Consider the following 22,804-nt stretch of genomic DNA (forward strand, 5'->3'; position numbering starts at 1 on the left):
ATATTATCTGTTGTATATGATCGTTTTTTGTTCTCTGCAATTTGGGGGTTGTTATTGTTACTGTTTAGTTGCTCAGTGTTGTCCGACTCCTGCAACCCCATGAACGGTATCCCAAAAGGCTCCACTGTCCATACAGTGGGTTACCAAATCCTCCTCCAGGAGATCTTCTTTATCCAGGGATTTAACCCCTGTTTTCTAGACTGGCAGGTAGATTCTTATGGCTGAGACACCAGGGAAGACCATTTAAATATTTCTTCAAATAATTGAAATCAAATGTTAAATAATATTAAATTTCTACCTTACAAAATGTGAGGAATATTAAGGTATCTTTTTATTTTACTGGAAAATATTCTTAGCACAAATGTAATACATAAATAAGCTTGCATTCATTACCTCCTTGTCTTAGAATTCAAGGGAACCCTTATGAATGTTTAAAATATATAATACACATACATGGTTATCACACAACACTGCTCTCTGCCTTGCAGAGAATAATAAGGAGGCATCCATATTAGGTGTGGTGATGTTAGAAGATCATGTTAAGAAATCTTCACAGAAATGCATTAAGAAAGCTAAAGAATAGATATTTGAGTGGGAAAAGAGCATTCCAGGCAGAAGGGCCAGTTTATATGGATATTGTAAATTGAGAAAGTCATTTTAGGTACCAAAGACAGACATTTATGAGGGAGGTTGATGAATAAAAGGAAGAAAGACCTGTGCAGAGATTATATATAGAAAGGTAGAGACTAGAGTATTCAGGCCTCGTGAATCCTAGTTTTTAGCAATATAAAGCAATTAAAGAGTTTTGCGAATGGGAGGTTTGAGAATAGATTCAACATACTTCTAAAGTGTCATGAAGGCTTATCTTCTTAAGTGGAGAATAAATTGTAATAGAAATGAACTCAGAGAAAATAGTGGGCTATTTCAGGTTACAAATCTGAATTTATTAATGATTCAGTGAGTTTATGGAAACATTGCAGAGAGTCCTTCTAAAGACTTATTGGAAACCTAAATTATGCAAACATCTTCAGGACCACCTCTTTTGATGTATTTTGTTAACATATTGCAAAACAAGGAACCTGGAATAAGGCATATTTTCTCTCCTTATTTTCATCTCATTTGTTTTTTCCCCTGTGTTAGGTTGTATCTGCCTGTAGGGAAAGAGCAAATTAGCCAAGATGGCATGGTCAGGCTCTCTCACCCTACAGCCTCGTGCTCTTGCCCCACATTTTGCAGATAATGATTATGTAACAGCTCTGATCACTTGGAGCACTGCACATTCACATCACCAGGTGCTGCTTGCCTGTGGGCTACTTTGTGTGATACAGATATATGAACTCCACCTAGAGAGCAGTGGCATTACTGCTGCATCACGGCTGTGTCCACTGGGTAAGCCACGACAGGAGAGAAGATAGCGTGTCTGCTGCTACCACGGCCACATCAGCCAGGAGAGAATACAGTTATGGCCGCTTGCCAGCCAAGACAGAGGCTGTGCTGTGGTTTTCTTCCAGCTTCCCCACTTGCACCTTGTCTATCATGGGTTCAAGGAACAGAGCACACAGTATGAATAGCGAGACAATTGGCATCATGAACAGGATAAGAAGCAAGACACTGCCCAGTTTTAGTTTGATCTTAGACATTGTGTACCTAATATTTCAGTTTATTCTGAAAAATTATATGTGTACCATCCTTAACCACTGGTATGGGTAATCTCATCTGGATATCAATATTATGCTCATATTATCCTTCTAATTTCTATTTTTAAGAATGATCTGCTCTCTTGCAAACATCCCCTCAAATGTCATGCTATGTTGAGGTATATATCTCCTTAGCTGAAATATTTTTTTAATGGCAAATCTAATTGCTAGCAATTGCCTGGAGAACTACATTGAAAAAAATTCTGAGGTTCCGTTAGAAAGAATAAGAAATTTATTAGCAATATCTACTATGGGCTTTGGAAATGAATCATATTTATCATATATTTACAACCCTCACTTTCTTGTAACCTTTTCAAGAGGATTGTAATTGAGGAGACATGGCAGAATTACATATAAGAATAAAGACAGAAAAATTCCTCAAATAGGTGAAATCCTCTGCAGTCATTTACTGCTACTCAGATAGTCCCTAGAATTTTACCTGCTTAATTATGTTTTACCATAAAAGTTTTACTGTAGTAACCTCCATAATATTCTTTTAATACATATATGAAACGAGTCGCCAGTCCAGGTTCGATGCACGATACTGGATGCTTGGGGCTGGAGCACTGGGACGACCCAGAGGGATGGTATGGGGAGGGAGGAGGGAGGAGGGTTCAGGATGGGGAACACATGTATACCTGTGGCAGATTCATTTTGATATATGGCAAAACCAATACAATATTGTAAACTTAAATAAAATAAAATTAAAAAAAAAAAAGTCATTTGAAGACCAAAAAAAAAAAATACTGTTGATCTATCATGAAGTTAAACATAATTGTAAAAGACTACATGAAATTCCAAATCTGTTAAACTTCACAAACTAATCACTTCTGCTGCTGCTGCTGCTAAGTTGCTTTAGTCAAGTTCAACTCTGTGTGACCCCAGAGATGACAGCCCACCAGGCTCCCCCGTCCCTGGGATTCCCCAAGCAAGAACACTGGAGAGGGTTGCTATTTCCTTCTCCAATGCATGAAAGTGAAAAGTGAAAATGAAGTCGTTCAGTCGTGTCTGACTCTTAGCGACCCCTTCTGCCGCCTACCAGGCTCCTCCGTCCATGGGATTTTCCAGGCAAGAGTACTGGAGTGGGGTGCCATCCCTTTTCCAATCACTTCTTTTTTTTTTTTTTAATTTTATTTTATTTAACTTTACAATATTGTATTGGTTTTGCCATATATTAACAAAATGAATCTGCCACAGGTATACATGTGTTAAATCATTTATTGATTACCCTGGTGAAGGCCAGGGGTTTCCCTGGTGGCTCAGACAGTAGGGGTTCTGCCTACAATGCAGAAGACCCGGGTTCAGTCCCTGGGTCTGGAAGATCCTCTGGAGAAGGAAATGCAACCCACTCCAGTACTCTTGCCTGGAAAATCCCATGGATGGAGGAGACTAGTAGGGTATGGCCCATGGGGTGGCAGAGTCTGACATGACTAAGCGTCTTCACTTCACTTCACCGGTGAAGGCCTCCTCTGCTGTTCTAGCTTATGAGTGTGTGTGCTTCTTTCTCTTTCTCTCTCTCTTATTCCCTTAGAGAGTAAAAGGAAAGTTTTCTCTGTGCTAAGAACTAGTTTATGGTCTATGAATTTCCTTATATGCCTTGCTCTATGTGGATCTATTTATTTCAATTCTAATTGAATAAATGCATTCAATTATCAAATTATAAATATTCAGACTGGTAAAGTCAAATGAATAGAATTACAGTTTTCTCAAGTCCATCATCTATGGTAGATCTATTTTCATAAATTTGCTTACCCTCTACCAACCAAAACACTTAAGTTAATGCTTTTTTCTGGAAAGCACTTATTAGGGAGACTCCACACAACTCATACACTTGGTGAATTCATAATCAACTTAAATAATGAGAGACTAAGTCCTTGCTCTGAACTCTAGAGACAACTAACTAGCACCTTTACTCTGATAATTCCCTCTGGGCGTTAATCACTAGTCTACACCTTATGTATGTGTTTTGTGTCCTTTTTTTTTTTTTTTTTTTGACCGCAAATGATTGTCATGTATATCCACAGAGGCAAAAAGATAAATATATATTCAGAATCTCACTGTGTCTATGTATCTTTGAAGAGGCCATTCCTCAGCTAGAACTGGTAGGTTTAAATAGCAGTGCTAATAACAGAGAAACTATATACTTTAATAAAGGAGGAGACTTTGTATATGAAACCTAGAAATTAATGAAAACCAGATTATTCTGATCATGAAGGCAATGGTAAAATACAACTTAGGCCAGATAGCATCTGGACAAATTTACCCAGTTTTAATAAGAAGAAAGCCAGTCTGTGATGGATAAATACCACTGACATCCTGATCTAAGCGGTCAGTTTTATAATTTGACTTTGTATTTTGAGAACATAAATTTGAGTCTGTTTATTGTTTAACCACTATTGGATAAAAAGACAAAATAATTTAGAATATTGGAAAAGGCCATGGCACCCCACTCCAGCACTCTTGCCTGGAAAATCCCATGGACGGAGGAGCCTGGTAGGCTGCAGCCCATGGGGTCGCTAGGAGTCGGACACAACTGAGCGACTTCACTTTCACTTTTCACTTTCATGCATTGGAGAAGGAAATGGCAATCCACTCCAGTGTTCTTGGCTGGAGAATCCCAGGGACAGGGGAGCCTGGTGGGCTGCCGTCTCTGGGGTCGCACAGAGTCGGACATGACTGAAGCGACTTAGCAGCAGCAACAGCAAAATAACAAAAAATTGGTTTCATCTTTGGCTATATTTAACATCTTTGACAAGTCCGAAATGTAGTCTAATAAAAATTGCATATCAAGAAAATGCAAAACATTGACTTATTTTATTTTATGTTCATTTAATTTTTTCATGTTTTTACTGTCCTACATTGGATATTTACTTCAGCTGAGAAAACTTATGGAATTCTAAATTAAATGTGATTAATTTAAATCAATATTTAAAAGATTTCCCCTCAAGTCTATATTTATTTTTCTGAAGTAACAAACCTTCTATTCAAAATGATTATCTAATTATACTGCTAATATATTTGTTTTGGCGATTTTGTAACCTAAGGACTATTTCCAATTTTTCTAAACTTACCACCCTTTTCTACCTACATTTATAACAAATACATACTTTAATATTTTAAACTTGATCAATATATGGGAAAAGAGTTCTTGGGGCACATATAATGTTGGCACTTTTTCTACCAACTGTACAAGCTTATTTTTTAATTAGGAAAATATTTATAATGGTTATTTTGGCAGAAAATCTGAATGTTCACATGTCAAACATTTTTTGTGATAAGTGAATATTACCCCTGGGTTACCTAATCCATATACAGCTTAACACTATGAGGACAAATAATCATTAAAAAATTCAAGATCAATAGAAACTTCACAGCCTTTTTTTTCTTAACAAAAGAGCTTCCAGTTACATATCTCCGCATACTTTAAGTGCTTTTATGAAAATGTGTAGAAAGGTTCTATTACTGAATATAAACAAAGAATATTAAACATAGTTTTCTTTCTTCAAGTTTGCACCACAGTTGAACTAATAATTTTTATTCATTCGGTCACATAACAGCACAGAAAGAGCTAGGCTCCCCAGTCACAGGCAATCATCCCAGTCTCAGAAATTTCTGCTAGAGAAAAACCAAACCTTGCCTGATTGAGCGTTATTCAATTATTTTTTCATTCCTTTTCAGTTGAATATGATTTGTATAAATACATACCACTCAAAAATTTAATTTTTTTCATGTGAATTTTAAACTGTGCTTCAAGTTAGCAATAACTGCATTATTTTTCTGATTCTAACTTATTTTTACCTGTGTATGAGTAGAAGAGTAAGTATTTTTAAAATATTTCACATTTGACCATATGTAAAAATTGTCAAACTGAATTATTTTGCCTCTTATATTTGATTCATGTTTATGTGCATTTAGATGGATATATTTTATAAATATGCCTGCAATTTTTTTAAAAAGCATAAATTAATAAATATAATTTTGCTTTTAATTTTCCAATTTTACATAATAAACTATAAAAATCACTTTTAGGATTTTCCTCAAGGTTTTCTTCTGTTAGTATTTTGAGATCAAGGACTGCATAATTTTGATAATTTCATAACTGTTATGTAGACTCAATTATTGCATTAAATATAATACCAATGATGATGACAACAACTCTTTTAAAGAAGACAGCCTAGGTAATTTTATCACTTATATTTAATGAAGAAAAACATTTTCATTAACACTAAGTCTACTTTACCAAATCTTTTATAGTAAAAATCCTCCTGTGGTCCTTATTAGTTTGAGTATCCTCACAATCACCAGAAAATGAGATAATGTTAAAGATAAAATTTGGGGAATGCACATAGGCATTTAGCACCTATGTGTAGAATAAAATAACACCAATATAGTTCAAAATCCTTCAAGCTAGGCTTTAACAATATGTAAACCAAGAACCTCTAGATGTACAACCTGGATTTAGGAAAGGCAGATGAACCAGAGATCAAATTGCCAACATCTATTCAATCACAGAAAAAGAAAGGGAATTCCAGAAAAACATCTACTTCCTCTTCATTGACTATACTAAAGCCTTTGCCTGTGTGGATCACAACAGACTGTGGAAAATTCTTAAAGAGATGGGAATACCAGACCATCTTAACTGTCTCCTGTGAAACCTGTATGCAGATAAAGAAACAACAATTAAAACTCGGCAGGGAACAATGGACTGGTTCAAAATTGGAAAAGGAGTACATCAAGGCTGCATATTGTCACTTTGCTTATTTAACTTATATGTAGAGTATATCATGCAGTATGCCAGCCTGGGTGAAGCACATGCTGGAATCAACATAGCTGGGGAAATTACTAATAACCTCAGATATGCCAATGACACCATCCTAGTGGCAGAAATTGCAGAGGAACTAAAGAACCTCTTGATGAAGGTGAAAGAGGAGAGTGACAAAGCTGAATTAAAACTCAACATTCAAAAAACGAAGATTATGGCATCTGGTACCATCACCTCATGGCCAATACCTGGGGGAAAAATGGAAACAGTGACAGACTATTTTCTTGCGCTCCAAAATCAACACAGGTGGTGACTGCAGCCATGAAATTAAAAAATGCTTATTCCTTGGAAGAAAAGCTATGACAAACCTGCTGCTGCTCCTGCTAAGTCGATTCAGTCGTGTCCAACTCTGTGAGACCCCACAGACGTCAGCCCACCAGGCTCTCCTGTCCCTGGGATTCTCCAGGCAAGAACACTGGAGTGGGTTGCCATTTCCTTCTCCAATGCATGAAAGTGAAAAAGTGAAAGTGAAGTCGCTCAGTCGTGTCGGACTCTTAGCAACCCCATGGACTGCAGCCCACCAGGCTCCTCCACCCATGGGATTTTCCAGGCAAGAGTGCTGGAGTGGGGTGCCATTGCCTTCTCCACGACAAACCTAGAGAGTGTATTAAAAAGCAGAGACATCACTTTGCCAACAAAGGTCTGTATAGTCGAAGCTATGGTTTTTTACAGTAGTCATGTATGAATGTGAGAGTTGGACCATAAAGAAGGCTAAGCACCAAAGAATTGCTGCTTTTGAACTGTGGTGCTGGAGAAGACTGTTGCAAGTCACTTGGGTAGCAAGGAGCTCAAACCAGTCAATCCTAAAGGAAATCAACTCTGAATGTTCAGTGGAAGGACGGATGCTGGAGCTGAAGTTCCAATACTTTGGCCACTTGATATGAAGAGCCGACTCACTGGAAAAGACCCTGATTCTGGGAAAGATTGAGGGCAGGAGGAGAAAGAGACGACAGAGGATGAGATGGTTGGATGGCATCATTGATTCAATGGACATGAGTTTGAGTAAACTCTGGGAGAATTTGCAGTCCATGGAGTTGCAAAGAGTCGGACACAGCTGAGCGACTGAACAACAAAAACAACATGTTGCCCTTTAGAGTCTTATAACAATTTGAGAGGTTGAAGAGTAGATATTATTTTATTTCTATAGAAAATTAAATCAATGCTGAAAAAGTTAGAGTATAGTTCCCTAGTACATGTTAAGGCAGGACTAGAATTTGATTCTTGACTCTTGGTTCAGTGTTTTGTTTTGTTTTGTTTTTCAAGTTTTGATAACTGGACAAAACAATAACTTCTGAATATTTTGTGAACTATAAAGAAAAAAAGGGAAATTCAGAGTAAATTCTCCACATTCTGTCCTTGTACTCCAGAACAGAACTTGGTATAAGCATATGTATGTATATCTGTGATTCTGTATCTGTGTCTGTGCAGTTGGCATGTGTCATTAATAGTTTTTTAAGGGAAAAAAAGAAACAGGAAGATGGGGCCAAAAGATCTAAATCAAAGAGAAAAGTACACAAAAGTAAGCCAATAGTGCCCACTCATTGTGGGAAAACAGAGTACAAGTATCAAGGATATTTGAGCCAGGAATTATCAAGAATCAGTCTGGACACAAGTTTGAAAAGTCAGAGGAAAGCAATCATCAGAAAAAAGTAAGCAATTAGGAGCCAAGGGAAAAAATAACCACTACTTGTGAAAGATTTGGTGATTGTTTAGAGATCATTTACACAGAGAATGCAAAGAGACAAGAAAGAAAACTCCAGCCAGGAATCCAGCAACAAGAGAGTCAGGGAAATAGACAAAAAGTAGAGGCTAAGAGTTTTATTCATGAGCCAAAGTATGAGATACAGAACACAAATGAAAAGAAAGAAAGAAAATAGAAGGAAGGAAAGGAGAAAGGGAAGGCAGGAGGGACAGAGGGAGAAGGAAAGAACAAAGGAAGAAAGAAACATTAACACAGAAATATTTATGTTCTTGTGCAGAAACTTCCTGGGAAGCTTATTTTATTATTATTTGGGGGAGGTAGGGACACATGACAGACTGTAGCCAGTTTAAACCTTCAGGAATAAGTTAAAGCATTTGGTATATATATTTGAGATAAAAGGGAAGGGTGAGAATATTGTATAGGTGAGAGAAGAAAGTACTGTAACAATTTGCCAAGTGGGTATATAATTCAACTCATATGAACATATCTGAATATTTCAAATTAGGAAGGTGAAAAGGGTAAAAGATTGAATACTAGCTGCCAAAAAGTTACATGACTATATTCTAATCCACTTGAATTAACTTATGACCAAAGACCATTTGATTATTACATGATCCATTAAACTCAGGGTTCATAAATTCATGAACTCATGGTAAAAACAACAAATAAATGTGAAGAGAAAAATCTATACCTACAAACTATATTTACAAAATTTTACAATAAATTTCCCTTTTGTGCCTTTCTGTTTGAAAATAAATGCAGTAATGTGAAAGTGTATACAAGTAATGTGCTTGCATTAGTCAATTAAAATGTATTTTTCAGAAATATCTACCTTTTATTTTTCTGTAGGAATCAAATACTACTTTCTGTATGTCCATACCTTCAAAACTGTCATAGATTAAATAATCACTTTTTTCTGGATTACCTTCATTTTAAAGACTTTCTGAAAACACATAAACAAACGATGAAAATGATGAATAGCTCAATGATATCTGAGTTTGTTTTGTTAGGACTCACCAACACTTGGGAACTTGAGCTTTTCTTTTTTTTCATATTTTTATTGGCCTATGCAGCGATTATGGCAGGAAACCTTCTCATTGTGGTCACCATAACCTTGGACTCTCATCTGCACTCCACACCAATGTACTTCCTCCTTGGAAACCTCTCCTTTCTTGATATGTCTGTTTCTACGATCACAACCCCCAAGATGATTGCAGATTTTGTCAGGGAGAATAAAACTATTTCTCTATGGGGCTGTATGGCTCAGATGTTCTTCCTTCACTTTTTAGGGGGTAGTGAGATGACACTTCTCATAGTTATGGCTGTTGATAGGTACTTTGCCATATGTAAACCTCTTCACTACACAACCATCATGAACCACCGGGTACTCAGAGGCTCTGTGCTGCTATCATGGGCTGTTGGCTTTGTGCATACAATGAGCCAGATGGTGTTTACCATCACCTTGCCTTTCTGTGGCCCCAGTATAGTAGACAATATTTTCTGTGACCTTCCGCTGGTTATAAAGCTTGCCTGCACTGAGACCTATGTTCTGGAGTTGCTAGTAATTGCTGACAGTGGACTATTGTCTTTCATCTCCTTCATACTCTTGCTCATTTCCTACACTGTCATTCTGGTAACCATTCGACATCAATCCTCTGGTGGTCTCTCCAAAGCTCTGTCCACACTATCTGCTCATATTACAGTGGTCACTCTGTTCTTTGGGCCGTGTATCTTCATTTATGCTTGGCCATTTAGTAGTTTTTCAGTGGATAAATTTCTTTCTGTGTTTTATTCAGTTATCACACCTTTACTGAACCCCATTATTTATACTCTGAGGAATCAGGAGATGAAAGCAGCCATGAACAGACTGAGGACCCAACATGTGAGGTCCAGAAAGACCTTCTAGGCAACAACCATGATGACAAAGATTTCTAGACCAAAACCCATAGATAGTACATCTCGGAATAAGTTGGTATTAATTTGTCTTTTTGTAGTTTTTTCAATATTCATAATGTATATTAAACCTACCAAATGCTCCATCATCACATCCCTATGATACAGTTTGTTTTATTGAAAGAATAATTTTTAATTGGGCTGGAAGAAGCACAAGCTGCAATCAATATTGCCAGGAGAAATATCAATAACCTCAGATATGTAGATGACACCACCCTTATGGCAGAAAGTGAAGAGGAACTAAAAAGCCTCTTGATGAAAGTGAAAGAGGAGAGTGAAAAGGTTGGCTTAAAGCTCAACATTCAGAAAACGAAGATCATGTCATCTGGTCCCATCACTTCATGGGAAATAGATGGGGAAACGGTGGTTGACTTTATTTTGGGGGCTCCAAAATCACTGCAGATGGTGACTGCAGCCATGAAATTAAAAGACGCTTACTCCTTAGAAGAAAAGTTATGACCAAGCTAGATAGCATATTCAAAAGCAGAGACATTACTTTGCCAACAAAGGTCTGTCTAGTCAAGGCTATGGTTTTTCCAGTGGTCATGTATGGATGTGAGAGTTGGACTGTGAAGAAAGCTGAGCGCCAAAGACTTGATGCTTTTGAACTGTGGTGTTGGAGAAGACTCTTGAGAGTCCCTTGGACTGCAAGGAGATCCAACCAGTCCATCCTAAAGGAGATCAGACCTGGGTGTTCATTGGAAGGACTGATGCTGAAGCTGAAACTCCAATACTCTGGCCACCTCATGCGAAGAGTTGACTCATTGGAAAAGACCCTGATGCTGGGAGGGATTGGGGGCAGGAGGAGAAGGGGACGACAGAAGATGAGATGGCTTGAGGGCATCACTGACTTGATGGACATGAGTTTGAGTGAACTCCAGGAGTTGGTGATGGACAGGGAGGCCTGGTGTGCTTTGATTCATGGGGTCACAAAGAGTCGGACACGACTGAGCGACTGAACTGAACTGACTGAATTTGTATTTTTGTAGTTTTTTCAATATTCATAATGTATATTAAACCTACCAAATGCTCCATCATCACATCTCTATGATATATTTTGTTTTATTGAAAGAATAATTTTTAATTGAATTCAATTCAGCTGGGATTAAATTTCTTAAATAAAGAAATAAGGAGAAAAAAAAAAACACACAAAAACTGACTCACTAACTATAGTGGGAAACCCAGGAATGTTCAAGACTAAGCTTCACCAAATAAAGAGAAATCTAATATGAGTTGGTCCACTTTTAAATTCAAAATGAGGGATCTTTCAGCTAAATTCTCCAGTTGAACAAATGTACATACAAAAGTATTATCTCAGCTCACAAGCACATACACCCATAAACTTACAATTTTGCGTATCCTAATATGCATAAGACTTATTGCTTTTTTTGACAAGGAAAATTTTCTATAAGTAGACAGATACAAATAATAGCTGTCATCTGCTGGCAAGAAGCACATATTTAATTCTTAAGGAAAATAGAAATTCCACCCTAACATAAAAGTTACATATAGTTCATTTTACCTTATTCCATCATTCATGTTTGTATTCACAGGTGTTCTCATGTATCTATCAAGAGTCAAGTAAGAGCATTAGTACTATTTCAATCCACATGGAAAAGGAAAAAATAAAGAAGTCTCTCTATATTCAGTTATTTACTTCACAATAAAACAAAATATTCAAAGCTACCTGCATTACATGCAGTGTGCCAATTTACAAGTTTGATAAACAGCTCATGGGTATTAGAACACAAACATATTCTGTGATCTCTTTGGCATCAAATTCAAATGCTCTGCTTTTCCCCAAACATTCAGTGTTCCTATTATGGGCATCTATCCAATACTTTTTCTTCATTGCCTCTACAAAATTTGTTGTTGTTCAGTCATTTAAGTCGTATCTGACTCTCTGCAAGCCAAAGGACGGCAGTACCCCAAGCTCCTCTGTCCTTCACTATCTCCCAGAGTTTGGTCAAATTAATGTCCATTGAGTTGGTGATGCTATCTAACCATCTCATTCTCTGCTGCTCTCTTTTCCTTTAGCCTTCAGTCTTTGCCAACATCAAAGTCTATTCCAGTGAGTCAGCTCTTCACATCAGGTGGATAATGTATTACAGCTCCAGCCTCAGCATCAGGGTTGATTTTTTTTTTTATTTTAATTGGAGGCTAACTACTTTACAATATTGTATTGGTTTTGCCATACATCAACATGAATCCACCACGGGTGTACACATGCTCCCAATCCTGAACCCCCCTCCCACTTCCGTCCCCGTACCACCCCTCTGGGTCATCCCAGTGCACCAGCCCCAAGCATTCTGTATCCTGCATTGAACCTGGACTGGCGATTCATTTCTTATATGGTATTATACATGTTTCAATGCCATTCTCCCAAATCATCACCCCCTCCCTCTTCCACAGAGTCCAAAAGACTGTTCTATAATCTGTGTCTCTTTTGCTGTCTTGCATACAGGGTTATCGTCACCATCTTTCTAAATTCCATATATATGTGTTAGTATACTGTATTGGTGTTTTTCTTTCTGGCTTACTTCACTCTGTATAATAGGCTCCAGTTTCATCCACCTCATTAGAACTGATTCAAATGTATTCTTTTTAATGGCTGAGTAATACTCCATTGTGTATATGTACCACTGCTTTCTTATCCATTCATCTGCTGATGGACATCTAGGTTGCTTCCATGTCCTGGCTATTATAAACAGTGCTGCGATGAACATTGGGGTGCATGTGTCTCTTTCCATTCTGGTTTCCTCGGTATGTACAGCCAGCAATGGGATTGCTGGATCATAAGGCAGTTCTATTTCCAGTTTTCTAAGGAATCTCCACACTGTTCTGCATAGTGGCTGTACTAGTTTGCATTCCCACCAACAGTGTAAGAGTGTTCCTTTTCTCCACACCCTCTCCAGCATTTATTGCTTGTAGACTTTTGGATAGCAGCCATTCTGACTGGGGTGGAATGGTACCTCATTGTGGTTTTGATTTGCATTTCTCTGATAATGAGTGATGTTGAGCATCTTTTTATGTGTTTGTTAGCCCTCTGTATGTCTTCTTTGGAGGAATGTCTATTTAGTTCTTTGGCCCATTTTTTGATTTGGTCGTTTATTTTCCTGGAATTGAGCTGCAGGAGTTGCTTGTATATTTTTGAGATTAGTTGTTTGTCAGTTGCTTCATTTGCTATTATTTTCTCCCATTCTGAAGGCTGTCTTTTCACCTTGCTTATAGTTTCTTTTGTTGTGCAGGAGCTTTTAATTTTAATTAGGTCCCATTTGTTTATTTTTGCTTTTATTTCTACTATTCTGGGAGGTGGTCATAGAAGATCCTGTTGTGAATTATGTCGGAGAGTGTTTTGCCTATGTTCTTCTCTAGTAGTTCTATAGTTTCTGGTCTTATGTTTAGATCTTTAATCCATTTTGAGTTTATTTTGGTGTTTGGCGTTAGAAAGTGTTCTAGTTTCATACTTTTTCAAGTGGTTGACCAGTTTTCCCAGCACCACTTGTTAAAGAGATTGTCTTTTCTCCATTGTATATTCTTACCTCCTTTGTCGAAGATAAGGTGTCCATATGTATGTGGATTTATCTTTGGGCTTTCTATTTTGTTCCACTGATCTATATTTCTGTCTTTGTGCCAGTACCATATTGTCTTGGTGACTGTGGCTTTGTAGTAAAGCCTGCAGTCAGGCAGGTTGATTCCTCCAGTTCCATTCTTCTTTCTCAAGATTGCTTTGGCTATTCAAGGTTTTTTTGTATTTCCATCAAATTGTGAAATTATTGTTCTAGCTCTCCAGGAAGAAATAGCACAAGCACAGAAATTGAATGTGTAATCAGAAATCTTCCAGCAAACAAAAGCCCAGGTCCAGATGTCTTCACAGCTGAATTCTACCAAAAATTTAGAGAAGAGCTAACACCTATCCTACTCAAGCTCTTCCAGAAAATTGAAGAGGAGGGTAAACTTCCAAACTCATTCTATCAGGCCACCATCACCCTAATACCAAAACCTGACAAAGATCCCACAAAAAAAGAAAGCTACAGGCCAATATCACTGATGAACATAGATGCAAAAATCCTTAACAAAATTCTAACAATCAGAATCCAACAACACATTAAAAAGATCATATATCATGACCAAGTCGGCTTTATACCAGGGATGCAAGGATTCTTCAACATCCACAAATCAATCAGTGTAATACACCACATTAACAAATTGAAAAATAAAATCCATATGGTTATCTCAATAGATGCAGAGAAAGCCTTTGACAAAATTCAACACCCATTTATGATAAAAACTCTCCAGAAAGCAGGAATAGAAGGAACATACCTCAACATAATAAAAGCTATCTATGACAAACCCACAGCAAACATTATCCTTAATGGTAAAAAATTGAAAGCATTTCTTCTAAAGTCGGAACAAGACAAGGATGTCCACTTTCACCATTACTATTCAACATAGTTTTGGAAGTTTTGGCCACAACGATCAGAGCAGAAAAAGAAATAAAAGGAATCCAAATTGGAAAAGAAGAAGTAAAACTCTCACTGTTTGCAGGTGACATGATCCTTTACATAGAAAACCCTAAAGACTCCACCAGAAAATTACTAGAGCTAATCAATGAATATAGTAAAGTTGCAGGATATAAAATCAACACACAGAAATCCCTTGCATTCCTATACATGAATAATGAGAAAACAGAAAGAGAAATTAAGGAAACAATTCCATTCACCATTGCAATGAAAAGAATAAAATACTTAGGAATATATCTACCTAAAGAAGCAAAATACCTATATATAGAAAACTATAAAACACTGATGAAAGAAATCAAAGAGGACACTAATAGATGGAGAAATATACCATGTTCATGGATTGGAAGAATCAATACAGTGAAAATGAGTATACTACCCAAAGCAATCTAGAGATTCAATGCAATCCCTATCAAGCTACCAATGGTAGTTTTCACAGAGCTAGAACAAATAATTTCACAACTTGTAGGGGTGATTTCTTTTAGGACTGATTGGTTTGATCTCCTTTCAGTCCATACTAATTATAGGCTAAAGTGTGCTTTAAAAATGAATCTCTAGCCATATGTGCTTGATATATTTCACACTAAATTTTTATTTTAAAAAATGCTTTGAGGAGGGTTGGAAAGGTCCCTGGAGATCACTGAACATATTTTTATCTTTCCTATAAACTATTTCGATTGTAGAGTTTAATCTGGACACTGATATGGTATGTGGTTTCATCAAATTTTTAACATTTTGCCTTATTTATTTCAGATTCCTCTTTATTACAAAAGTGGATTATTAGAAATAATAAAGACCTCTAAGCAATCCTCTATATCCAATTATTTCATCATAGCAAAGATAATAACTATCAACTCCATGAGTATCACTACCTTGTATATTTAAAAAAAATATTTTTCTCATTTTTCATACATTGTGAAAAAATACATTTTTCATAGTTTTAACTTGATACAGATGGTACCTATATATTATTGCCATTATTCTAAAATTTGTTTTTTTCACTCATTGTTATGTTGTAAAGATTTATCTACTTAAATATATCCTGCTCTAGTTCATTCTTTTTAAAAATGTGGTTAAACTATAACATCTTAATTTTCAATTGTACAATAATGTTAAATATATGCACCTTGTGAAATAGATCTCTAGAAATTTTTCATCTTTCAAAACTGAAACTCTATAGCCATTATACAAGTGCTCTTTTCACTTCACCTCACCCTGGCAACCACCAGTCTCCATTCTGTTTCTAAGGATTTGAGTACTTGAGTCAATCATGAAGTATTTTTATCTTCTTGAGATGGACTTATTTCATTTAGCATACTGTTCTCAAAGTTCACCCATGCTGTAGCATATGATAGGATTTCCTTCTTTTTTAATGCTAAATACCATTCCATTGATGGACATGCCACATTTTCTTTATCTGGTCATTCATAATTGGACATTTAGTTTGCTTCCACCCCTTGCATATTGTAAATATTGCTGCAATGAACATAGGTGTGCAAATATCTCTTCAAGATACTGTTTTCAACTCTTTATTTATACATATATATATATACCCTTAGAATTCAAATGTGTGTATCAAATGATAACTCTATTTTTATTCTCTGTTTTTAATTTTTGAAGAAACTCCATAATTTTTTCCAGAATGGTTGTAACATTTTATATTCCCACTAACAATGCAAAGGCTTTCCATTTTTCTGAATGTCCATATCCTCATCAGCACTTATTTATTGGTTTTTGTCTTGATAGAAGCCATCCTAACAGTTGTGAGGTAATATCTCAGTGTGGTTTTGATTTACATTTTCCTGATGATTACTGCTGTTGAACATCTTTTTCACATGCTTGCTGACTATTGTATATTTTCTTTGAATAAATGTCTATTCAAGTCTGTTGCCCATTTTTCAATGGGTTATTTGGTTTCATATTGTTAAGTTGTACAAGATCTTTATATATTCTATATATTAACTCCTTATATATATTATTTGCAAATATTTTCTTCCATTCTGTAGTTTGCCTTTTCATTCTCTTGATTGTTTCTTTTGCTACAGAGAAGTTTTTAACTTTGATATAATTTTGTCTGATTTTTGCTTTTGCTATGTTTTGCTGTCCTATTCAACAAAATTCAAATTTTAATGCCAAAATCAACATCTTAAAAATCTCATATATTTTCTTCTTCAAGTTCAGTAGTTTCAGGTATTACATTTAGGTATTTAAATCATTTGGATTTATTTTTGTATATGGTGAAAGGTTAAAAATCCAGCATCATTTTTATATGTGTATATCTAGCTTTCTCACCCCACTTATTGAATTTAGTTTATTCATTTTAATGGCTACAGTCTTCTTCTAATGGGTATTCCAAAAATGTATTTCCCTCTCCCCTTGGAAAAAGTTTAGAATTATCTAATTATTTACTATTATAAATAATGTCTCAATTGAATATATATATATATATATATATATATACAGGTATACATGCCTATATATATATATACTTCTTTGTGTACATGTGATAATTTTTGTAGGATATTTACCTAGAACTGGAAGTGCTGAATTGTAAGGTATAAACCTTCTAACTTTACTAGAAATTAAAAAATTTCTTCCTAAGTTGTAGATATTTATACTCTACCAAGGATCCTAATTTCTCCATGACTTATCAATATTGAATTTTGCAAATTGCTGTGTTTTATTTCCATTTAGGTGGATAGAAAATATTTTAAAATAAAATATTAAATTTTAATTTTAAAACGTTTATTGCATTTTCTTGGCTAATAGTGAATTTGGACAACAAATTGAATATTTACTGGATATGGTCTTTCATCTTTTTAGTTCATACTTCAGCTAAATCTTTGGAGATGCTATAATTTTTATACAAAAAAATATATAAACTGAAAGTGCCTTCACTCCTATAGATGATATGAAAAGTTTGTGATGTTTATACATACACAAAATTTAATTGTTACATTTATCAATTTCTTTCCTTTAAATTTAAAGCTTTTGTCTCCTCTGTAGTACATTTCATAACTAAACTCCCAAAATATTTTATTGTCTTTACACTTTTTTATAATTTTAAACATTTATTTTTCAGTTATTTAATCCAACAAAAAATTAAATTTTGTATTGGTGTATTAAAGGAATACAATTTATTTTATATGGATATAAGCTATCATCTAAATATGATTTATTGAATAGATTTTCCCTACTGATTTTAATGTCATCTTTGCTATATATCAAACATTCATCTATGCTTGGCTCTGTTCCTGAAATCTATCATTCTGTCCATTAGTCATTTTATTTCTCAGATACAACAATACAAAATCTTAAATATGGTTGGTACTTAGCACAATTAATCTATACTCTCCAAGTATGCTACTTTAAGAATATCTAAGTTCTTCTTGTCACCTAACTCTTACAGATGATTTTAAGATAAGTTGTCAAATTTGACAATAACAATCTCAGGATATCAATTGAAAGTGGATAGAATTTATAGATCAATTTGGAAAGAATAGATAATTTTATGATTTTGATTATTTTAATCCATAAACCTTGTATATCGCTTTGCCTGGTTACATTTTATTCTTTCATATTTAGTGATTTTGATTTGTTTAATTTGTTATCAGGCATTATATTTTCAAGCTATTACATAGAAATATCTTTTGCTCTATATTTTAGTAGGTCATTACTAACGTAGAAAAACAGCAATTTTCATATATTCACTGTATATTCATTAAATTTGTTGAGATTTCCTACCATTCATTTGTATTTTGTATATAGATTCCTCTTAAAGTCCCACACCTCTAGTGGACCCCGTTTTGTCAGAGCTCTTCACTGTGACCCATCCATCTTGAGTGGTCCTACACGGCATGGCTCATTGCTTCACTAAGTTATGCGAGTCCCTTCCCCACGACAAGGCTATGATCCATGAAGAGGTATATAGAAAACAAATAGCAATTTTTTCCTGATCTTTTCTAGACCAAGTAGTTATTGTTTTCTAGATTTTTTCATATTGAATGGGTTGGAACCACCAGTACAGTGCTGAAGAGAAGCATTTTTTCCCCCTAAATACATAATGCTTGTTTCTAAAATACCATCATGGATGATACTTTTTTGAAATTAAGATGTATCTCTTCTATTAATAGATTTGTAATATTTTAATAATAAATGAATATTTAATTCGTAAAACTTCTCTGTACAGTTTGAGATAATTATCCTCACTCATTTAATCTGTTACAATAATGGGCTTAACATTTTCAATGCTTTTTTATCTTGATTATTTTTATTTTTTTCTAAGTGAAGTATAGTTGATATAGAATATTATGTTAATTTAAGGTGTACAAAATAGTGATTTTTCACATTTATGCAGATTAAATATTGATGACCACAATAAGTCTAGTAAACATGTCAGCATACAAAGTTGTTACACTATTTTTGGCTATATTTCCCAAGTTTTAATCAAATCCTCCTAACTTCTCTATTTTATAATTGAAAGTTTGTACCTCTTAATATTCTTCACTTATTTTTCCACACCCCACACCAAACTCTTGTTCGGATATGTGTGTGTTAGTCGCTCAGATGTATCTGACTCTGTGACCCATCGACTGTAGCCCACCAGGCTGCTATGTCCATGGAATTCTCCAGGCAAGAATACTGGAGGGAGTTGCCATTCACTTCTCCAGGGCATCCTCTCAGCCCAGGGATCAAACCCAGGTCTCCTGCATTACAGGGAAGTTCTTGACCATCTTAGCCACCAGGAAAGCCTAAGTCTGGATAAATGTCTCAGTGTCTCCACTACTTTTCTTACAGTCCAAAGATAAATATGCAAAAAATAGGTAGAGATATATGAAATATTTTCTTGGTTGCTCACAACTATCTGAAAATAGGAAAGAAGCCATGTCATTTAGAGAACTCACTGTATCCTACAAGGATCAGAGCTGTATTTGACATGTTCACAAAAGATGGTCTTACCCATCTTAGAGAGGAAGCATAGGGACAGCTTTATACACGGACCACACACAAGTATACATATATTTGGTAAAGTTCAATAGTGCCTGGAAAAGTATTTTCCCCAAAATACTCACTGATTATTACTTGCTACGCATCCTAAAATTCCACTATTTTTGTCACTCTTTTAGTGATAAAACCATTTCCTTAAAAAAAGTACTTAAGTATACAAAATTACAAACACTAACATATTTGCTTGGTTTTAGTCATGCGTATCCGAGAAGGAAATGGCAACCCACTCCAGGGTTCTTGCCAGGAGAATCCCAGGGATGGGGGAGCCTGGTGGGCTGCTGTCTATGGGGTTGCATAGAGTTGGACATGACTGAAGCTACTTAGCAGCAGCAGCAGCAGTCATGCATATCATATCATGAGTTGGTTTATCTCCTTTATTCCATGACAACTTGCTGAGACCAAAGCCCTAGGGAACTGGTGTCCAGTGGGTGTGGAGACTAGGAAAAGATAGAAGGAAAGGTAAAGAAGAACTGGAATAAAAGACCTAGAAGCTCAATTTGTGTAACTGAAAGGCATGTCTAACTATAAGAAACTGTACCTGGAGATTTGGGGTTCTAGTTGGAGTTTCAGAATCTGCAGGAACTGCTGTCCAGTGTTACTACATTCTGAAAGGAATCAATTATTGTCTCGTTCCACACAGTGACTTTGCAAATGTTTTTAGCACTCAGTTCATAATGCCAACACTTGAAATAACTCAAATTAATATGCAAATTGTGATCTATCCATGTGCTGAGGAATTAAAAAGAATACTATAGAAAACAATATGCCAATAAATTAGATATTTTACATGGAATGGGCAAATACCTAAAAAAGACACAAGAAGAAATAGAGAATTGAAGACATAAAGAAAAAAAAACTGAATTGAATTAGGAATTATAAAACTTACTAAAATGAAAAATCCAGGCCCTAATGGCTTCATTGGTGCATTCTACCAAATATTTAAATAATAAATGATTCCAATTCTCAATAAACTTTTCCAGATAATAGAGGAGTAGGGAACAATTTTACTCTGGTACAAAAGCAACACAAAAATAACACAAACTACAGACTAATATCTCTCATGAATATTGATGCAACTATATATTACATGTCAAACACACTTTAAATATAAAGATATGGATTAAAAATGAAAAGATGAAGAACAACAAGATCAGAGGACTGACATTACTAGACTTTACTATAAAGCTACAGCAATCAAGACAGTACGATATTGGCTAAAGAATGGAAATATATATTTATTTTGTTTATATATATATATAATATATATATATATTTTATACCATAATGGTATAAAATATGGTATAAAAGGTATAAAAGGCCAAGAAATAGACATATGTAGGCGTTTGTCAATCAGTTGACAAAGAAACAAGCACAATATAATACATCAAAGATCTCATTAGTGCAGGAACAACTAGATATCCACATGCAAAAATCCCAAGAATTTAAACATAGACCTTACATCTTTCACAAACACTAACTCATTATGGATCACAGATGTATTGTAAAATGTAAGCTATAAGTATCCTAGAAAATAATATAGGAGAAGCCATGTTTGTTGTAAAATTTTTTTAAAAATGGCGTTAAATTTTTTTAACACAATGAATGCAATTATTTTAATGGTGAACTTAAATCAGTGTTAAAACATTCAGTAATATTGCATATTTTATTTTTCTAAGGACTTCACTGGTGGCTCAGACGGTAAACCATCTGCCTACAATGTGAGACATCCAGGTTTGATCCCTGGGTCGGGAAGATCCCTGGAGAAAGAAATGGCAACCCACTCCAGTACTCTTGCCTGGAAAATCCTAGGGGCGGAGGATCCTGGTAGGCTACAATTCTTGGAGTTGCAAAGAGTCAGACATGACTGAGCGACTTCACTTATTTTTCTAAATTTATTGATGTATAGTTGACTTACAATATTATTAATATATTAATTTCAAGTGTATATTACATTTTAAATGGCTCAGTAAAATTAGTGTTTTTCAGGTTACTTCTATTTATTTGTTATGTGTTTATTTACTTACTATATAGATTTCAGGTGTATAGAATTATAATTTGACATCTGTAAACCCTACAAAGTAATCAACACCTAGTCTAAGTATACTTATCATTCCTCATCAGTCAGTTGACACTCTTAACCCATTTCACCTACTCTTCAACCCCTTTCCCCTTTGGCAGTCACTAATCTGGTCTCTGTACCTATGAGTTTGTGTTTGCTTTGTTGTCCCAGATTTCACATATTACTGAAATCATGCAGTATTTGTCATCTTCATCTGATTTACTTCATTTGGCATAAAACCTTCAAGGTCCATCCATGTTGTCACAAATGAGAGAATTCATTCTCTTTTAGAGCTGGGTAATATTCCATTGTGTATATACACCACATCTTCTTCATCCATTCATTCACTGATGGACACTAGTTTCTATATCTTGGATATTGTAAATAAGGGGACAGCGAATATAGGGGTGCATATACCTTTTTTTTTTTAATTTAACTTTACAATATTGTATTGGTTTTGCCATACAGAAGCCTATTATACAGAGTGAAGAAAGCCAGAAAGAAAAACACCAATACAGTATACAAATGCATATATATGGAATTTAGAAAGATGGTAACAATAACCCTGTATACGAGACAGCTAAAGAGACACTGATGTATAGAACAGTCTTTTGGACTCTGTGGGAGAGGGAGAGGGTGGGATGATTTGCATATACCTTTTCAAGTTAGTTTTTTGGTTTTCTTTGGATAAATATTCAAAATGGAATTGATGTTTCATAAGTTAGCTCTATTCTTAATTTTTAGAGGAGTCTCCATATTTCTTTCCATAGTAGCTGCACTAATTTACAGTCTGACCAATAATGTATAAGGACTCCTTTTTTGTCACACCCACTCCAACATTTGTTATTACTTTCTTTTCAACAATAGTCATTCTAACATGTGTGAAGCAATATCTCATTATGGCTTTGATTTGCATTTCCCCAAGAATTAGTGGTATTGAACATTTTTTCATGTATTTGTTGTCTTCTTTGGAAAAATGTCTATTTAGACCCTCTACTCATTTTTAAATCAGTTTGCTTAAGTTGTATGACTTTATATATTTTA

General features: G+C 35.2%; 1 protein-coding gene across 1 annotated transcript; it reads left to right on the forward strand.

Annotated features, from left to right (window-relative positions):
• Positions 1 to 9,185: 9,185 nt before the first annotated feature.
• OR4L16 (olfactory receptor family 4 subfamily L member 16) lies at positions 9,186 to 10,127 on the forward strand. Its single transcript, NM_001390545.1, has one exon. It carries the CDS (start codon positions 9,186 to 9,188, stop codon positions 10,125 to 10,127), a length of 942 nt encoding a protein of 313 aa, NP_001377474.1.
• Positions 10,128 to 22,804: the final 12,677 nt, after the last annotated feature.

The sequence above is a fragment of the Bos taurus genome, chromosome 10, assembly GCF_002263795.3.
Source record: "Bos taurus isolate L1 Dominette 01449 registration number 42190680 breed Hereford chromosome 10, ARS-UCD2.0, whole genome shotgun sequence".
NCBI lineage: Eukaryota > Metazoa > Chordata > Mammalia > Artiodactyla > Bovidae > Bos > Bos taurus.